The 21,733-nt window shown below is 33.1% G+C and overlaps 1 protein-coding gene across 1 annotated transcript in view; it reads left to right on the forward strand.

Moving 5' to 3' along the window:
• The first annotated feature begins 314 nt into the window (after positions 1-314).
• Positions 315-21,733, forward strand: part of LOC114338992 (phenoloxidase-activating factor 2) — a 106,745-nt gene continuing 85,326 nt past the window's right edge. Inside the window, exon 1 of the mRNA XM_028289620.2 lies at positions 315-698. Within this exon, the coding sequence (XP_028145421.2) occupies positions 400-698 (299 nt within the window). The 5' untranslated portion in view covers positions 315-399. The remainder of the gene's footprint in view (positions 699-21,733) is intronic.

A 21,733-nucleotide genomic window follows, 5' to 3' on the forward strand; every position in this document is an offset into this window, starting at 1 on the left:
CCCGGCAGGGGGCCCCCAGATCACCTTTACCCTGGGGCCCCTAACAACGTAGTTACGGCCCTGTTATGAACAAAGAAAATAGTTAAATATATGTATTTTCTTAATTTGACATACATTTAGGACCTGCCATTGTGTTTCAAGAAAAATAATTTTTCGGTCAAATGCAAATGACGCATCAGAATTACCAAAAAGATAGTAAGATCGTAAATTAGTATTTAGTATCTCGTTAAGTTATCATTAGTACTATCAATGTTCTCATTATTTACCTGTGACCAGTTGTAAAACCCGTTTATGGTTATCCTACTGACACGAACACAAGACACCACAACAGGCTTGTTTACCAGTCTATCTGCTAGCTATTTACAGCTGTCTTTAGTGGTTGTGCGTGTTTTAGTTGAAATGTTCGCTAAAATTTTGATGGTAAACTATTTAACGCTCGTGGTTGTATTATTTGTAGTGGCAGACGGACAATTAGATGAAGAATTTAACCAGATTATAAAGGAACTTGATGATGAGACCACGACTGTACAGCCAGAGACCACGACGACGCCTTTGTCTCTAGATCCGTATCAAAATAATAAAGATCCTTATGCTGTGCCTGGTAATGTTTCCGTTAGTTGCGATTATCAATGTGTGCCGTTTTATCAATGTAACAATGGAACATTGGTAACCAATGGGGAAAATATTATTGATATCAGGTGAGTAATCATTCTTAACTTAACTAGTATCTTATAGTGGAGGATCCGGTATAAGGTAAATCGGGACCGAGCTGTTTAAGATAACAATAATTATTGGATATATAATTTACTATGGCAACAATTACAAAAAATAAGAGATGCCCGTTCTAATTGTGTTTTGACTTTAATTAATTAATAATAATTGCAAATGATTTTTTTTTTATAAATTAAAAAAAATGACCCGAGCAGATATCATTCTAAACAAAAACGGAAAGTTTCGGCTCCAATATTATTTAAATGCATTAATATTTTTCCAAATTCTGAGAAAACTACTACTTATTTTTGACAAATTTAAAAAAATTTAAACGCAGTATTAAAGATTACATCATCTCCGAGGGTAGAAAGTCCCTGAAAACTTCTATAATGTTTATTTAAGTTGGAAGCCATCAATATGGGTGAAATTTAACATTTTATTGCGAATTGTATAATTATTGTAGATAAAGATTAGACGTTAGGAAATCATCTGTCATATACAAAATTAAATGTTAAGTATGAACTCAAAACTAATAGTCTAAGAGCTGGGAGCGGGTTTTGTGCGTGATAAGTAATATGGAAAAACTATACGGGGATATGTTGAATTAGTTGTGTACATGACTTTCCTCAACGGCCAGAAACCAGAGTGAGGGACAAGGGGAGTTATAAGGGGTCAAATTCGCGGTTTTTATTATTTTTTTTTGTGACGCTCATGATCGAGATAGTGCACCAAAATTTGGGAATAAGTAGGTCACGACGTAACTAAGTAAAATCTCTAGGGGTGGAACGCTGCGTGGCCGACAAAGGGGTAAGGCAGGGGTGAATATAAAAAATATAAAGGGTTTTTGCGACGTTTGTGATTGAGATAGTGCACCAAAATTTGAGAATAAGTAGACCATGACATAACTAAGTAAAATCCCTAGAGCCGCAAACCAGAGTGGGGGACGAGGGTAGTTAAAAGGGGTCAAATTCGCGGTTTTTATTATTTTTTTTGTGACGCTCATGATCGAGATAGTGCACCAAAATTTGGGAATAAGTAGGTCATGACGTAACAAAGTAAAATCTCCAGGGGGGAAACGCTGCGTGGCCGACAAAGGGGTAAGGCAGGGGTGAATATAAAAAATATAAGGGGTTTTTTGCGACGTTGGTGACTGAGATAGTGAACCAAAATTTGGGAATAAGTAGACCATGACATAACTAAGTAAAATCCCCAGACGCAGGAACCAGAGTGGGGGACGAGGGTAGTTATAAGGGGTAAAATTCGCGGTTTTTGTTATTTTGTTTGTGACGCTCATAATGGAGATAGTGCGCCAAAATTTTGGAGTAAGTAGGTCATGACGTAACTAAGTAAACTCTCCAGGGGCGGAACGCTGCTTGGGGTACAAAGGGGTGGTAGGCAGGGATGAGTATAAAAATATAAGGGGTTTTTTGCCGTTCGTGATCGAGATAGTGCACCAAAATTTGGGATTAAGTAGATCATGACATTACACTAAGTAAAATCTCCAGGAGCGGAACGCTGCGTGGGGGACACATGTTGTGATGCGCCACAAAAAAATAATACAAACTGCGATTTTGACCCCTTAAAACTACCCTCATCCCCAACTCTGGTTTTCGCCCATGGAGATTTTGCTTAGCTACGTCATGATTTACTTACTCCCAAATTTTGGTTTACTATCTCGATCACGAACGTCACAAAAAATCCCTTATAATTTTTATTTTCACCTTTGCCCACACACCTTTGTCGGGCACGCAGTGTTCCGCCCCTGAAAATTTTACTTAGATACGTCATAACCTACTTATTCCCAAATTTTGGTGCACTATCTCGATCCTGAGCGTCACAAAAAAAATAATAAAAACCTCGAATTTGACCCCTTATAACTACCCTCGTCCCCCAGTCTGGTTTTCGGCTCTGGGGATTTTACTTAGTTATGTCATGGTCTACTTATTCCCAAATTTTGGTGCACTGTCTCAATCAGGAACGTGGCAAAAAACCCCTTATATTTTTATATTCACCCCTGCCCCACCCCTTTGTCGGCCACGCAGCGTGCCATCCCTGGAGATTTACTTAGTTACGTTATGAACTACTTATTCCCAAATTTTGGTGCACTATCTCAATCACGAATGTCGCAAAACACCCTTTATATTTTTTATATTCATCCCTACCTCCACTCCTTTGTCGACAACACAGCGTTCCGCCCCTAGAGATTTTACTTAGTTACGTCATGACCTACTTATTCCCAAATTTTGGTGCATTATCTCGATCCTGAACGCCACAAAAAAAAAAGAATAAAAACCGCGAGTTTGACCCCTTATAACTACCCTCGTCCCCCAGTGTGGTTTTCGGCTCTGGGGATTTTACTTAGTTATGTCATGGTCTACTTATTCCCAAATTTTGGTGCACTATCTCGATCATGAGCGTCACAAAAAAAATAATAAAAACCGCGATTTTGGCCCCTTATAACTACCCTCGTCCCCCACTCTGGTATCCGGCCGTTGGGAAAAGTCATGTACACAACTAATTCAACATATCCCCGTATAGTTTTTCCATATTACTTATCACACACAAAATCCGCTTCTATCTCTCGGACTATAATGGTAACACGTTAATTTTTGAATGTTATTTTGTCAAGATGTTTATCGACATTTGTCGATAATTCGATTATAGTACAGTATATCCAAAAAAGGTATTTAGGAAATATGCCGCACCCCGACTTCGTTGATACTATTCTGAAAATGCAAATTTTAATGAGTGCAAAAACAAGATTTTATGTGAACTCGTTATTTTTTTTTCTCTGCCAGTTCTAAGTTAACCATATTCTGTACTAATGTTGATTGCGTGTGAGCTATCTTATGCTAGTATTTATTTTTAATTTTTGCTATTGCTTTACCATGAAATTTACCCTTAAAATATGATGTTATTGCTAAGGTGCAAGGAGTATATTGAATCTGAAAAGAAGGCGATGGACCTCATCTTCATCTCTTTACATCCCTTATCATTCTTTCTATCTACATATCTCTAACCTGTTTACCTGTTTAGTTATTCTCTATGCGACCATCCAAGACAAACTAGTTATTACAGCTACAACGCAGCTTAGACAGCCATTTTTTACTGCTATATATTTTCTTATTTACATATCGAATAATAAACAGATACTATTATGTACCTATGCAATATGTTAATAATTTTGTTTGCTAAATACTAACAAGGCAAGTGCTGAAATTCGGTTATGTGTTCTGTAAATAGGGTGGTTATAACCAAATTTCAATATCAACTTTTGATACCGGGTGGAGTGAATGTTCACCCCAATAGTAACTATTGACAATTTAAGCAATTTAAGAAAACTGTTTTCTTAAATTTTACACCAAAAATTTTTGCTGGAAAGAAACTATGATCAAATCATTATTGGTTGGTTATATTTAGGAGGTCATTTGGGTTATTTGAACAATTTAATGAGAGAAACATTTTTAAGAAATCGTCTATTCTTAAGATAATACACTAAGCATCAAAATTAACGCACCACCTTAAAAATGGGACGTTTTTGATGTCTCCTATTTTCTAAACCTGTCGTCCGATTTTAGTGATTTTTTTAGTATGTTATAGATTTATTCTTTAAAAATATCGTTGTAATAATATTATTGCTAAAGAGGTAAGTGTCATTGTATATTGGGTGTAATAATTATAGTCTGTTTTTTTCTCAAAGTTTGGAACACCCTGTGGAATACTCTAGCGTATATAAAATATTGAAATTAAAACTTGACTGTAGCCTTAGGCTTTCTTTAACATTATGCTTTTTGATTTATTCGTTTATGTTGGATAATAAATAAGTTAGGTGCTTTAACAACTAGTAATGTTATTCATCAATGGAGGGTGTTTCTCAATAAATGCGACAAACCTTAAGGTGTAATTCTGCATGAAAAAATAATGACTGTTTGTTTTATAAATATGAGTCCGCAAATGCTGTGCTTCCTAGATACGGGACATTGAATTTTTGCTTACAAATTGACGATTTATTTATTGCTCTAAAACTGGTTGAGATATGCAAATGAAATTTGGTTGGTTTTAAGAGGTAGTTATTGTGCATTTTTGACATAAAATTAAGAATTTTATATTCACAATTGGCATGCATACGGGTATAAACATTTTAGATACATCCCGTATGCACGCCAATGGTAAATAAAAATTCTTAATTGCATATCAAAAAATGCGAAATAACTACCTCTTAAAACCTACAAAATTTAATTTGCAATCTCAACCGGTTTTAGACGAATAAATAAATTGTCAGTTTGTAAGAAAAAATTCAACATCCCCTATCTTGAAAACGAAGCATTTGTGGACATATGTTTATGAAGCAAACGGTCATTATTTTTTCATGCAGAATTACCCCTTAAAAAGTTCGCACTTATTGAGAAACACCTTGTATTGATAAATAACATGGCTAGTTGTTAAAGTACCTAACTTTTTATTATCCCACATAGGCAAATGAATCAAAAAGCAAAATGTTAAAAAAGCCTGAGGCTATAGTTGAGCTTTAAATTCAATATTTTATATACGCTAGAATATTCCACTGGGTGTTCCAAATTTTGAGGAAAAAACACACTATCATTGTTACACCCGGTACACAATGACACATACCCGTTTAGCAATAATATTATTACAACGATATTTTTAAAGAATAAATCTATAACATACTAAATAAATCACTAAAATCGGACATGTTTAGGAAATATGAGACATCAATCATGTCCCATTTTTAAGGTGGTGCGTTAATTTTGATGCTTAGTGTATGTACTTAAGATATAAACAATTAATTTTAACACTTCTTACAATTTTTTGTTGTTTGCCATATTGTGGACATACAAAATTCTTGTATAAGTTACATTTTCATTAAACTGTATGGGCTGTGGATCTAGGATGGAACCATCCTGAGTTCTTGATACACAGTGGTGCATACACGAAACAATGGCTTGCAATGTTCTTTAATGATATACTTCAGTCAGGTAACATTCCTTTCTCACTTAAGCGAACAAAGATAATTGCAATTCCGAAACCGGGCAAATCAAACGATAAGCCAGAAAACTACCGCCCCATAGCTCTACTCAGCATGGTATATAAACCATTAGAAAAGCTTCTCCTCAACAGAATTAGTCACAGGATACTAGAAAATGTCCCCATTAAACAATCTGGCTTCCGCTCTCATCGAAGCTGTACGGACCAAGTGCTGTCATTAACAAATTTTATAAAAGCTAGTTTTCAAAAGGAACAAAAGACAGCAACAGTATTTATAGATCTAACAGCAGCATATGATACTGTTTGGAGACAGGGATTAATATATAAACTGGCCCGTATTATCCCCTGCAGAAAGATAATTAACCTCCTTGACAACATGCTGACAAACAGAGCCTTCCAGGATATAGTGGGAAAGGAGACGAGTAGACAGATGAAACTTAACAATGGCCTTTCACAGGGTTCTGTCCTTGCCCCTTTACTTTTCAGCCTCTATATTGCTGACATGCCTGAAACCGAATCCCGAAAGTTTGGATATGCTGACGATTGGACCCTTGCAACAAGCCACCAATTATTAGAAACAAAAGAAACCACTCTCACGAATGACTTATCCATCCTCAGTGAATATCTTAAGAAATTGAGACTACAACCAAGTACTACAAAAACTGAAGTATCAGCTTTTCATCTCAACAACAAGCTGGCAAACAGAAAATTGTGAGTGTATTTTAATAACAAGCTGTTGAAACACAATACATAGCCGAAATACCTTGGGGTTACTCTAGACAGAACGCTTACATTCAGAGAACACCTGACGAAAACAGCAGCAAAATTGAAAACACGCAACAATATAATACAGAAACTCTGCGGCACTACATGGAGGTCCACAGCATCAATTGTAAGATCCTCTGCGCTTGGCCTGATATATGCGGTGGCAGAATACTGTGCACCAGTGTGGCTAAATAGCAGGCACACCCACCTGGTCGACACCCAAGTAAACCGTGCTATGCGTATGATAACAGGCACAATTAAGCCCACTCCTACAATGTGGCTACCTACCCTTAGTAATATAGCACCACCCAACCTACGCCACGAACATGCATTGGTTAAAGAATATAACAAAATAATAAATAGTCGCCAGCTTCTAGTCCACAACGACATCCCCGATATTATTGGAAACCGTCTCCGATCCAGGTTACCCCCTGTACAATCTGCTCAAGCGCTGCAGCAATCCAACTTTGACATAAATACCCGATGGAGAGAAGATTGGGAAAGTAAGACAGAATCGCATTACCATAGTGAATTTGAACGTCACCGTAAGATTTGGGCAGCCCTTAATCGAATTAGAACAAACTGTGGAAGATGCGCCGACTCCCTCTACAGATGGGGTAAACTTCCCTCGCCTTCTTGTGACTGCGGCGCTGCAAGACAGACGATCAGTCACATTGTTCAGAACTGCCCACGCAGAGCATACACAGGCGAACCTATAGACTTTGTAATGGCAACCGAAGGGTCAATCGAATATATAACAAAACTGGACATCTGTTTGTGATGCATTGTATAATGCATAAATCTAAATATATTCTGTGATGTACTTAAGCCATACGCTAAATAAAAATAAAAAATATGGATCTACAAAATAGCGATGGGAAAAACCTACCGGTTATAACGTAGAACCGGTATTTTTACTCCTCAATAATCGGTTTTACCGGTTGTTTTTTTGTCCCGGTTATAACCGGTTTTTTCATTTTAAAGTTATAACCGGTGAAAGACCGGATAAAAGGAAAAAAATATGAATTTAGAAAAAAATGAGAAAATTTTTACACACCCACGCGCAAATGAGAAATTAATTTTAGGCTGACCGAAACCGATTTGAGAACATGGATGACTGATTTCTATACTGATATGGATTGACATCGATTAGAATGGAGTATCTCAAACTAAAGCTCAATGTAAATGTAACCTATCGGGTATTGACTATTGACTAAAAAACCGAAAACCGGTTTTTAAAATAACCAGTTTTTTGACCGGTTATAATCGCCAGGTTAAACCGTAGGTGAAAAAACCGGTATAACCGAAAACCGGTGTTTTGTCAACAACCGCCATCCCTACTAGAAAATGACTAATATCTGCCCGTGCCCATTAGCCTATTAGTCCATTTAATGCATTTACTCATGGTTTTTGCTCTGTATTTTAAAGAACTGCTTGGATTCACAGGAAATTTGGCTTACATACAGGGTGAGGCAGATAACGGGCCTATTAGAAGTATCTCGAGAACTAAACACAACAGACTCATGAAAATTGGCATGAAGGGGTTTTGAAGAGTGATCTATTTAATGAAAATATTTTCATCTATTTGTTACTTCCGGTTATACCGGAAGTTGCTTATAACTTCGTTTTTTTAAATGGGACACACTCTATATTTTTACATTTTTGGATTTTACTCGAAGTCTTATTTCTTAAAATATGAGGTTTTGTATTGTTGTACAGGGTAGTTTGAAAGATAATTACGTTTTTTTATTAATTTCGTAGCCATTTTCACACCCTGTAGAATTGGAGAAGTTTGACATCAAAAACTTTATTTATATTCAAATGATTTTTAATATAGTCTACTATTGTCAGAAATTATTAGTATAGCTAATTGTTCAATTTTAGTATACAGGGTTGGTCGAAACTCGGAATGAGTATTTTCTGAGTTTTATTAAATGGAACACCCTGTATTTTAGTATTGTAATGAAATGATATTTATGTGACTTTTTTATTTCTTAAGCATTCCCTATACCTAACTGCTTTAATTTGTGCTTAATTGTTAATCGCACCAACAATTTTAACTACGTAAGTATTTTGACAGCTCAACCATTATTGGGAATTTTAACGATCAGTCTAGAATAATATGTATTTTCCGCAAATCGCCAGGAAATTTTGACATTCCTGTCAAAATTTCTTGAAGAAAAAGTCAGGACTTCCTTACTGTAAGGAAATGATATTTCCGTACAGTTGTTAGTGTTCTACATAAATGATAGAAAACATAGTAACCATAGTAACCCAAGTAATTTTATTAGGAATTTCAAAGCACCATTTATTTGGGAATAAAATTATCGCGTTTTTTTTTAAATCAATCAATATCTGTCGAATTTTAAACGATTTGCGGAAAAATAGTATGTTTACCTCGTAGGAAAAGCCACATTCCTGGACTCTGTGTTGCTAAGTCTCGGCTTGCGCCTCGACTTAGCAATCTTCACAGTCGTCCAGGAATGTTAAGCTTTTCCTACCCGGTAAATAATGTACTATTATTTCCGAAAAATTATTTGTGACTGAATATTTTCAAGGCCAACCTAATAAAGTTTCACGTATTTTTTGTTGCAATTAATGTTTGGCTTGAATCACCAATAACTCACAAATTAAAGCAGTTAGGTATGGCGAATGCTTATAAAATAAAAAAGTACCACAAAATATCATTTCATTCCAATACTAAAATACAGGGTGTTCCATTTAAGAAAACAATATTTTTTTACCCCTCAGAACGGCTGAAATTCACCCCCAGGGCAAAAGGACACATCGGCACAATATTTCTTTTTTTGACATGGTATCTATGTGTATGCCTGGTTTCACGTCAATCCCAGCGATTCTTTAAAATTTGGAGGTTTTGCAATATTTTACCGTCAGTAAGTGGACTATATCTTTCTAGTCAACGTGGAACTCATGGTAGTGATAATAATAGCTATTTGTATAACAAGGGAGGAAAGTGCTACTTTTCCTCCCGAGAATGAAGTTTACTGCCCGACGCGTAGCGGAGGGCAGTAATCATTCAAGGGAGGAAAAGGCACTTTACTCCCATGTTATACATATGTTTTTTCCACCTTCCTCAAATAACACGTAATTTTTTCATTTTTACTTAATTTATTTATGTAACTAACCAACAAAATTTATTAGAACTAAAACTAACAAGTAAACTAACACTTAAAAATGATAGCATTGGCCACCAAATTATTAATGCCATTGATACACTTCATTTGGTTGTTCTTAATAATGGCAAACCAACCTGTCTGACCCGTCCGGATGTGACGCAATCTAGTGTTGATATTACTTTATGCTCTCCTGATTTAGCAAAAGAAGTTTCTTGGGATATCTTGGATGACACATTAGGGTCGGATCATTTTGTAGTTCAAATGAATCTTTCTTGTGTTAATTTCCGGAATGAATACATTCTTCCGAAGTCCAAATGGGGTGTTAATAAAGCTGATTGGTCTCTGTACTCGGATCTGATTGAACAACATTTTCTTAACTACTCGGAGAGCTTGTCTACCACAGAAAAATATGACTTCCTAATGGAAAGTTTTAATATTGCATCTTCTCAATCCATTCCGACCTATAAACCTTTCAAAATTATTAAGCGACCACCTCCTCCTTGGTGGGATTTCGAATGCGAACAAGTTGTTTCCGAAAGAAAAGATGCTTTAAAAACATATAAAAGTAATTCTAGTTTCGATAATTATGTACGATGTCAGATGTCAGTCGAACCCGCTTATTAGAATACCGGATATAAGAATATCCCGGTTTAAGGAATAGAAATTTAAGGTCTCGAAACGTTTTAAGTAGCCACAAATGATCGGTTATTAGAATATCCCGGTTATAGGAATACTTTTTCTTGGCACGAAGGCTATTCGAATAAGCGGGTTGGACTGTAGTAGCAAGAACAAAAACAATTAAAAAAAAAAGCCAAAGAAAGTTGGAAAAACTGGTGTTCTTCCTTAAATAAAAATATATCTATTAAAAATGTTGAATGAAGGAAGTATACTCCAAATATTAATCATTCTAATGATGACTTGATTGAAGAATTTTTTGACAAAATAGCTCCTTCGTCAGTTAATCCTGCTATCGAGATCCAAAATAATGCTGTAACTTCAAGTCACTTTCTTCTAAATCCATTTACACGGGACGAACTTGACTTTGCACTAACTAATAGGTCTAACACCGCTCCAGGTTACGATGATATTAAATATCCTATGCTTACAAAACTTCCGAATATTGCAAAAAATGTATTACTTGATATTTTCAATGATTTTCTTTTTAAAGATGCAGAAATAGATATATTAAGAACTGTTATTGTCATACCAATCCTTAAACCGGGTAAGGATCCCAATTTTGCACAATCATATAGGCCAATATCTTTGATGTCATGTGTTTTGAAGACTTTAGAAAGAATTGTCAAAGTTAGATTAGAATGGTGGATAACCCATAACAAAATATCTTGCCAAAATCAATTTTCTTTTAACAAAGGGGTTGGTTCTCTAGATGCTCTCAGTTCTCTTGTGGTAGACATAAACAATAATTTTTCCAGAAACCATTACCTTTCTGCGGTTTTCATAGATGTAGAAAGTGCTTATGATAATGTTTGCCTCCCTATTTTAAAAGACAAGATGTTAAAATTATTTCATATTCCAAATCAGGTGGTCAACATGATTATTAAATTCTATACCAATAGAAAAATATTTTTAAGAAAATTTGATAACAAAATTTTGGGTCCAAGAAATAAAAATAACGGACTTCCACAAGGCTCAGTTTTGAGCCCATTTCTGTTTAACCTGTATACCATTGATTTACACCAATTAAGTTTTAATCATATTCCATTTAAAATAGTACAATATGCAGATGACCTTTGCATATATACCGAAAATAAGAAATTTGATACCACTATGGTTTCTCTTAAAGATATCTTTGGTGTTGTTCATGAATGGTTAACAGCAAATGGTCTTCAGATTTCCCATTCCAAGTCTGAAATTTGTGTTTTCAGTAGACACAACATACCTAAATTAAGTCACATTACCCTAGGTTCTTATCAATTTCCCCTTAAAGACTCAATCAAATATCTTGGCATGGTACTTGATAGAAAATTGACTTGGAAAATTCATATCAATTACATGTTAGACCGATGTATGAAAGGTTTAAATTTTCTAAAAATGGTCACTAGAACTTGGTGGGAAGCTAACGTTGAAACCGCATTACTTTTCTATCGTGCCTATATCAGATCAATATTGGATTATGGATGTGTCCTCTACGGATCTGCTTGTTCACAGATATTAAACAAAATAGATGTATTGCAGAATTCAGCCCTACGTGTATGTCTTGGTGCCATGAAAACAACTTCAGTTAATCCTCTTCATGTAGAAGCTATTGAGCCTGATTTGAATCACAGAAGGCAGCTTCTTGCAGACAAACTTCTTTTCAAGATATCAAAAACCAACAGTAGTAGTCTATATTCGAGAATAGTAATATTAAATGAATACGATCTTACAAATAAATATTGGTTGAAGAAAAGTTCTTCACTACTGTGTATTGCGCTACAATCAAATCAAGATATCCTTAGTGAATTATATTATCCCAGCCCAATTCTATCTGACCTTGATGATTACAATTCATTGTTCCTGAATATCAAAATTGTAAAACCCTCATACAGTGATAATACTCACATTAATATTAGTCTGGGCTGATTATCGTAGAATATGCCATTTTTGGGAAAAGTTATTTACCAGCAATTTTATTGCTGGAATCGAATTATAAGTTCCTATATATTAATAATATAGGTATGCAAAGTCGTCAGATAGTGTGCTACTTTTTCTATAAACAAAATGGCGCCCGAAAATCGTGTTTTTAACAATTTTTCCTCTATAACTCCAAAGATTTTAACTTTACACCAAAAACACACCAACAAAAATTCACCGTGATTAAATTCTGCATAGAGACGTGTTTTTCCCGATCTGTTCCGACGAAAATTTTCCTCAGAAAATGCGGGTTTTCCCAACAAAATCTTTAATTTTCAAATAAAGTTTTAGATAAGTAATTATCCACCAATAGTTAAATAATTTATAATTTTAGCCACAATTCAATTGTTAATCAATAATTTATGGTCGCAATAATAACCAAAATAATTATAATGCACTGATTAAACTTTGAAATCTTATAAACATGAGATGCCTATTTAACATTTTGTCGACAAAATATTATTTTTTTATTTTTTTGCATAATCTTTAAGTGTTTTAAAAAAATAGTTATAAACAAATTAACATTTCTCAGAAAGTTTTTATTATATTATAATTTTAAAAAATAGCTAAAATGCGCATTTCAAATATCTTGAAAATTAATGCTTTAAAACTTTTTTGCAACCATTTGCAAAAAAAGTTATGAAACAGCAAAATAAACATACGTTACTACGGTGTTTATAATTTTTTAAATTCTTTCAAAGCGTAGAAGTGAGTTTAAAGTACAAGCTAATTATTTACAAAAAAATATTGATTATAAGTTTAATGGTTATATTTTAATTAAAGATTATATATATATATATATATATATATATATATATATATATATATATATATATATATATATATATATATATATATATATATATATATACATACATACATATATATTTGTAATTTACACGCGCGAAAGTAGAATAATACAGTACTGTAGCTAAAATTTTCACTCGGAGCGACGACCGGCGGCCGCGCGACGTACACTTTTAATAAATAATAGGTTGGTTCGAGCAGAATTTTGAACTCATTCAGGATCGTACTCAGCGTGCGCTTTACATAAAACGCGTTCAACGCGTTCAACCAGCAACGAGAAGTTCAGGATTATAAATTCGCGGGGATTATTGGTTCTCTGTTCTAGCCCAAAGAACTTTTAATTCCGAACCAATCTAGAATCGTAAATTCGATCCTCGATTTTAAACTGGATTTTTAGTTCGCACATGCGTAAATCTTGATTAATCGAATGTCGAACTTCATTGTTTATTTTTGTTATTCTATATGTGTCAGTAAAGTGTGTCAGCTTTTTCTGTATTGTGGAAATACTTACATTTACATACTAGTGTTTATCTAATTTGAGAGCTTTATTGAAAATGGAAGATTTCTATTCAGACATGGATAGTTTAAGTAGTGATGAAGAATTATTATTATTATTAGAAAATCATCAAGAAACAGGCGTTAGAAACAAAAATTATATTGAAGTAATTGTTCCTCAATCTAGTGATGAAATATTTGTGGAACATCTTCGAGTATCAAGAAATGTATATCATCAGTTGGAAGAAAAATGTATGCAAAACCCATATTATAATGCTGAGGCAAGTGGTGGCGATGGCAAGTTAACAATCAAACATTCAAACACCTGAATGAAAGTAAAGCCTGAAAATGAAAATAACGGTTTGGATTTGACATGACAATATCATATGTCATCTATCAAATGCCAATTTTAATTTAATAAAATACATGTGTTCCAGCCACTGCCAAAAACTGAATCGATTCTGAATTAACTACGAATTGACATGCGCACTCAAAAATTCCGTATTAGTTCAGAATTGGTTCTGAAAATGTCTGCTGGAACAAACCTAATGTATACTGCGTGTCAGTCGCATCGAGTGAACATTTTAGCTCCGACTCTGTATCAAGCTTACTTTTGCACTAACAATTACAAAAAAAAGTATTTTTAATCTTTGATTAAAATATAACCATTGCACTAATTTTTGACATTCTTTGTGAGTAATTAGATTGTACCATAGACTCACTTTTAAGCTTTGAAACAATTAAAACAAATTATAAACAACGAAGAATCGTATACTTAATTTGCTGTTTCATAACTTTTTTGCAAATGATTGGAAAAATGTTTTAAAGCATTCATTTTCAAGACCAATGAAATACGCATTTTAAGTATTTTTAAAATTAGAATATAGTAAATAATTTCTGAGAAATGTTAATTTGTTTATAAAATTTTTTTTAAACATTTAAAGATTATGCAAAAAATGAAAAATTTATATTTTGTCGACAAAATATTAAATAGGCATCACACCTTTATAATCTTTCTAAGTTTGATCAATGTCTCATGAATATTTTGGTTGTTATTGCGACTGTAAATTGTTAATTAACAATTGAATTGTTGCTAAAGTATTCGTTTCATTTTCACCGGATTCTGAATTTATAATCTATACCAAGAAAGTTTTTATTTCACCAAGCTATATATTTATTGATAAATAATTACAGGCCCAAAAAAATTATTTGAAAATTCGAGATTTTGTTGGTAAGACCCACATTTTCCGAGAAAAATTTTCGTTGGAGCAAATCGGGAAAAACATGCCTCTATGTAGAATTAAATTGAGGTGAATTTTTATTTGACCATTTTTGGTGTAAAGTTAAAATCTTCGGAGTTATAGAGCAATAATTGAAAAAAATACGATTTTTCGGCGCCATTTTGTTTATAAAAAAAGTAGCACACTATCTGCGGACTTTGCATACCTATATTAATATCATATAGGATCTTATAATGCGATTACAGCAATAAAATTGCTGGTAAATAACCTTTATTTGTACTTTACTAATTAAACCAGCGTATTATAACTATTTTTTTTTCAAAATTTAAAGATTATGCAAAAAAAAAGAAATATTTATATTTTGTCGATAAAATATTAAATAAGCATCTCATATTTATAATCTTTATAAGTTTGATCAATGTATTATGATTATTTTGGTTATTATTGCGATCATAAATTGTTAATTAACAAATGAATTGTTGCTAAAATATTCGTGTAATTTTCACCGACTTCTGGAATTACAATATATACCGAGAAAGCTTTGATGTCACTAAGTTATTTAATTATTGATTAATAATTACTTACCTAAAACTTTATTTGAATATTAGAGTTTTTGTTAGGAAACCCGCATTTTCCGAGGAAAATTTTCGTCGGAGAAAATCGAGAAAAACATATCTCTATGTAGAATTTAATTGCGGTGAATTTTTATTTGAGTGTTTTTGTTGTAACGTTAAAATCTTCGGAGTTATAGAGCAATAATTGAAAAAAAATACGATTTACGGGCGCCATTTTGTTTATAAAAAAAGTAGCACACTATCTGCGGACTTTGCATGCCTATATTATTAATATATAGGATCTTATAATTCCATTCCAGCCATTAAATTGCTGGTAAATAACTTTTCCATGAATTTTGCTAATTAGCCCAGAATATAAATAATGTATGCTGCGTGTCAGTCGCTTCGAGTGAACATTTTAGCTCCGACTCTGTATCAGGCCTACTTTTGCGCTAAAAATTACAAAAAAAGTATTTTTAATCTTTGATTAAAATATAACCAAAAGACTAAGTTTTCACTCTAATGGCATATAACATATCCCACCAGAATGAAAACAATGGGAACCTTCTCTGGTTACACCTCCGAGGCTTCTACAATTTGCAAGCCATACGGATGCTGAGACTAAGGAAGATGAGGGAATTCTACAATTTACAATTCACGTCACATCTGCTCAGCGCGGTAAAGTTCCAACGAGACTGGTTCCCTTCATACTCCACACAGAGTAAATGTAAATCAAAAAAATGAAAATGATTATTCATTTTTAAAATATAACCATTGCACTAATTTTTGACATTATTTGTGAGTAATTAGATTGTACCGTAGACTCACTTTTAAGCTTTGAAACAATTAAAACAAATATAAACAACGGAGAAATAGTATATTTACTTTTCTGTTTCATAACTTTTTTGCAAATGGTTGGAAAATTTTTTTAAAGCATTCATTTTCAAGAAATTTGAAATTCGCATTTTAAGTATTTTTAAAATTAGAATATAATAAACAATTTCTGAGAAATGTTAATTTGTTTATAACAATTTTTTTTTAAACATTTAAAGATTATGCAAAAAAATGAAAAATTTATATTTTGTCGACAAAATATTAAATAGGCATCACACCTTTATAATCTTTCTAAGTTTGATCAATGTCTCATGAATATTTTGGTTGTTATTGCGACTGTAAATTGTTAATTAACAATTGAATTGTTGATAAAGTATTCATTTACTTTTCACCGGCTTCTGAATTTATAATCTATACCAAGAAAGCTTTTATTTCACCAAGCTATATAATTATTGATAAATAATTAGTGGCCCAAAAAAATTATTTGAAAATTCGAGAATTTGTTTGGAAAACCCACATTTTCCGAGGAAAATTTTCGTCGGAGCAAATCGGGAAAAACATTGAGTGTTTTTGGTGTAAAGTTAAAATCTTGGGAGTTATAGAGCAATAATTGAAACAAATACGATTTGTCGGCGCCATTTTGTTTATAAAAAGTAGCACACTATCTGCGGACTTTGCATAGCTCTATTAATAATATATAGGATCTTATAATTCGATTCCAGCAATAAAATTGCTGGTAAATAACCTTTCTTTGTACTTTACTAATTAGACCAGCGTATTATAACTATTTTTTTTTCAAAATTTAAAGATTATGCAAAAAAAATTATATTAGTCGATAAAATATTAAATAAGCATCTCATCTTTATAATCTTTATAATCTTGATCAATGTATCATGATTATTTTTGTTATTATTTCGATCATAAAGTGTTATTTAACAATTGAATTGTTGCTAAAATATTCGTTTAATTTTCACAGGCTTCCGGAATTACAATATATACCAAGAAAACTTTGATGTCACTAAGTTATTTAATTATTGATTAATAATTACTTACCTAAAACTTTATTTGAAAATTAGAGTTTTTGTTAGGAATACCCGGATTTTTCGAGGAAAATTTTCGTCGGAGCAAATCGTGAAAAACCTGTCTCTATGCAGAATTTAATTGCGGTGAATTTTTATTTGGGTGTTTTTGTTGTAAAATTAAAATCTTTGGAGTTATAAAGCAATAATTGAAAAAAATACGATTTGTCGGCGCAATTTTGTTTATAAAAAAAGTAGCATACTATCTGCGGACTTCGCATACCTTTATTATTAATATATAGGATCTTATAATTCGAGTTCAGTAATAAAATTTTGCTAATTAGCCCAGAGTATATTAAGTTCTATACTAGCACACTTTGAAGAATCTGTGGCTATATATACTGATGCTTTTAAGTCCCAGGATGGTGTAGGATTTGCTTTTTATATTCCATCCAAAAATATTAATTATTCCTACTAGTCCTGTCGCCAGGGGGGGTACAACGGCCTCCTTAATTCAGATGGACTTACCCAAGTTTTTTTTTATGTATTTTGACCCGTAGAACACGAATTTTTTGGGTAACAGTTGATCCGGATGTCGATAAGATTGTTATAAACAAAGAACTTGAGGAATTACGTAGCAGCGATTTTTCGCAAAACAAAATATTTTTTTGTATTTTTTGGGTGATTCTCAGCAAAAAATGGTCTTACAAGTTTTTTCGTAGGACGCGTAGTTTTCGAGATAAACGCGGTTAAACTTTAAAAAAATCGAAAAAGTGCAATTGTTGAACCGGAATTACTTTTGATTAAAAAATAAAATAGCAATTCTGATTACTGCATTTGAAAGCTCAAGTCAAATTCTATCGGCTTTGATTGTTTGCATTGCTAAAAAATAAGTTTTTATTTGTTAAATAAAGGTATAAACACATAGTGTTTCCCGGGCCCAATGCATGCGTTTTAATGGACGTAATGTACGTAGAAATTCTGTATGCGCGCCTACTCGTTCGATTTCAAATTAGAAATGCATTGAAAACATCATCCAATCACTATGTGTTAATAGCTTTTTTTAACAATAAAAAAATTAATTTCTAGCAATGAAAATAATCAATACCGATAGAATTTTGCTTGAACTTTCAAATGCGGTAAGCAGAATTGCTATTGTATTTTTCAATCAAAAGTTATTCGGGTTCAAAAATTGCAATTTTTCGATTTTTTGAAAGTTCAACCCCGTTTATGCCGAAAACTATGCATCCTACCAAAAAATTTGTAAAATCATTTTTTGTTTACAATGACCCAAAGAATACAAAAACATGTTGGAGGCCGTTGTACCCCTACTGGCGACAGGACTATACAGACTAGATAACATATTTTCTATATTTAGTGCTGAAGCTATTGCAATCTACGAAGCTCTGACGTATTATGTAAGTCAGTCTACAATTGATTCTGCAATAATTATATCGGACCCTGTCTGTTCTAAATTCCTTGGTTTTGACTAAGTACCCAAGTTACTCCTCCAATTATATCATATATACAATCAAAAACGCTTTTTGGAACTACATAAAGTTAATAAAAAGATTAATTTTGTTTGGGTTAAAGCACATATCGGTGTTGATCATAATGAGCATATTGATATGCTGGCGAAAAAAAGTGTAAAAAATGGTTTGCCTAATAAACATCCTGTAATTTTTTGTGATGCAGTCTCTTATATTAAAATGAAATACCTCACAATTTGGAATGAATGTTGGTCACATCATACTTATACCAACCCTTCTAGGTACTGTAGTATACAAAAGAAAATACCAAATAGAACGTGGTTCCAGGCATTTAATTATTCAAGAAAATACATCACAACTATAACACGTCTTCGTTTTGGTCACGCCTGTTATCCCACATACCTGCATAAAATTCGTGTTCTCTAAAATGATCGATGTCCAAATTGTGATAAAAAAGGTGATTTAGATCATATTTTTTTTGAATGCCAAAAATATAAGAATGAAACAGATTGATTTATTCAGCAGCTACATAGACTTAAGAAACCAGCTCCGTTTAATATCCTTAGTATCTTAGCCAATGGACAAGAGAGTATGTATAATGCGTTGGTGATGTTTCTGTCAAGTACCAAAATAGTTTTGTAGTGTCAAGTATTAATAAAAGTACCTATATGTGTGTATATGTGTATGTATGTATATAGAGAAAATATGGTGATCAACTTGGACAGTCCATAGCAAGGCGGCTTTCGGATTGAGTAGGGAGCCGCGGAAGATAAAAACAAAGAAAAAACTTGCTATGGAACTTTGAGGACCTCACCGTCTTGTTTATTATTATTCTTATTTTATTATTCTTATCTTATTGTTATTGTTATTAAATTTTTGCAGATGGTTTTTGAACACACCTATGATGTTGAAAGGAGGCTATAATTAGCTTACCTTAGCTTAGTACCATCTCTTTATTTCAGTACATAAATTACCGCTCAACAGCTATTGAACTAATTTTTCTTCGTTATTGATATTTTATGGAATTACGGTCTTTAAATATTTAATCTTTTTGATATAGCAGTCATGTTGTCAGTGGCTGATTGACATAAAGTACATGCCATTAAAACAAAAAAAAAACTAACATGTAGGTACAATATAACTGTCAACTGTCAAATATAAGTCAAATTATTAATGTAAACATTGTTAAATCAGAATAACAATTTACTGTTTTTTACCATTCTGCAAAATAGAGAGTGTTTTTAAATAAACGTTAAAATGTATAGATAGTTACGTAATAGAAAATAGATATTGTACATGGCGTCAATAAGTTATATTTCATGAATGAAATATCATGACGTCACTTTTACTTTTCCTCCCTAGGGAGGAAAAGTACAACTTTGCTCCCTACAATCAGGTCCGGAAAAGTATACTTTCGGTAGAGGTAGGTGGAAAAATAATTATACTTTCCTTTATACATAAAGTGCTGGAATAAGTGTTACCCCTCTTATTAACTTATTTATTTTTAGCACATAAGCAAAACGCTTGGACAGGTCGATTTTTAAAATAATCACAATATATTATAGCATCAGTGTTTCGAACTTTACGCGATCCCTCTTCAGGTGACAGGCATAATTTTGATTTTTTTAAATGGGAAAGTGATCATGTGACACCTCATTTAAAAGCTCTTGAAGTATTGATTACAAAAATGTATATTACTTTATTCCTATTTGAGAGCGTAGGCACAAAATTTCGATCGAAGTCAAGTTCGAAACATTGATGCTATAATATACTATGATTATTTTAAAAATCGACCTGTCCGAGCGTTTTGCTTATGTGCTAAAAATAGATAAGTTAATAAGGGGGGTAACACTTATTCCAGCGCACTGTATGAAGTTCTACTATTTCCTTCCCAACTCCAACAAAAAAACAATCATTTCTTGTGACGGCATTCTGACTTCTTTTAACTAAATTGTGTCATCTTTATAAATAAATTTACCTTGAATGTCACTTGAAATTATCTCCATTTTACCTTCCAAATTCACTAAAATCTCGTTGTCTTCAATGTCTAAAGATTAAAAAATCTTCAGGTGGCTTCAGAAATTAAATCAGGAACAAAACACTTTCCGAAATTCTCTTCTATAAATAGGAAAAAAATTACTTATTGTTATTGTTATCTATTATGAACTATAATTTGTGCGCTTGGATATTATACATTATACAGTGATGAGCGCACTAGTAGCCGAAAAAATAACGCAAAAGATGGAAAACATAATACGCTGTAAGTTGAAATTGTAGAAACTAGTGGAGTTGGGAAATTTAGCGATAGAAACCTATAAATTGACATTTTATTAAAAATGAATAACCATTTTCAATTTCGCTGCAAAACGAAAATACAGCCGAACCATATTCCAGTCCAATCAGAGAGTGCAGCAAGCACCTCTACCGGTTTCGATACTTATTAGTCTCTCATCAGGAGGCACATATGCTGCTCTCTCTGATCCAACCAAAACAAACCCCAGCGTGCAGTCCCGGATTGCAACGAACGAAATGGCATAGATGCCCTAGCGGCAACTGCTAGCAAAAAGAATAAGTTTTCACTCTAATGGCATATAAAACAACATAATGCTATTCTACATCCCACCAGAATGAAAACAATGGGAACCTTCTCTGGTTACACCTCCGAGGCTTCTACAATTTGCAAGCCATACGGATGCTGAGACTAAGGAAGATGAGGGAATTCTACAATTTACAATTCACGTCCCATCTGCTCAGCGCGGTAAAGTTCCAACGCGCCATTAGAGTGAAAACTTATTCTTTTTGACATTATATTATTGATAGTTTCCACCTTTACCTATACCACCTTTAGACGTATTGAGCGAGTTTGGCACCTACCACGATGACAGTGACAGTTTTAGTTGACATAATCGTCCGGTACGTCTAAAGGTGTGAAAATATCAATATCATGTCAATTTATAGGTTTCTATCGCTAAATTTCCCACCTCTACCCGTTGTATCTCTTTTTATTGCATATTGTATTATATTTTCCATCTTTTGCGT

This window comes from Diabrotica virgifera, chromosome 4 (assembly GCF_917563875.1).
Source record: "Diabrotica virgifera virgifera chromosome 4, PGI_DIABVI_V3a".
Lineage (NCBI taxonomy): Eukaryota > Metazoa > Arthropoda > Insecta > Coleoptera > Chrysomelidae > Diabrotica > Diabrotica virgifera.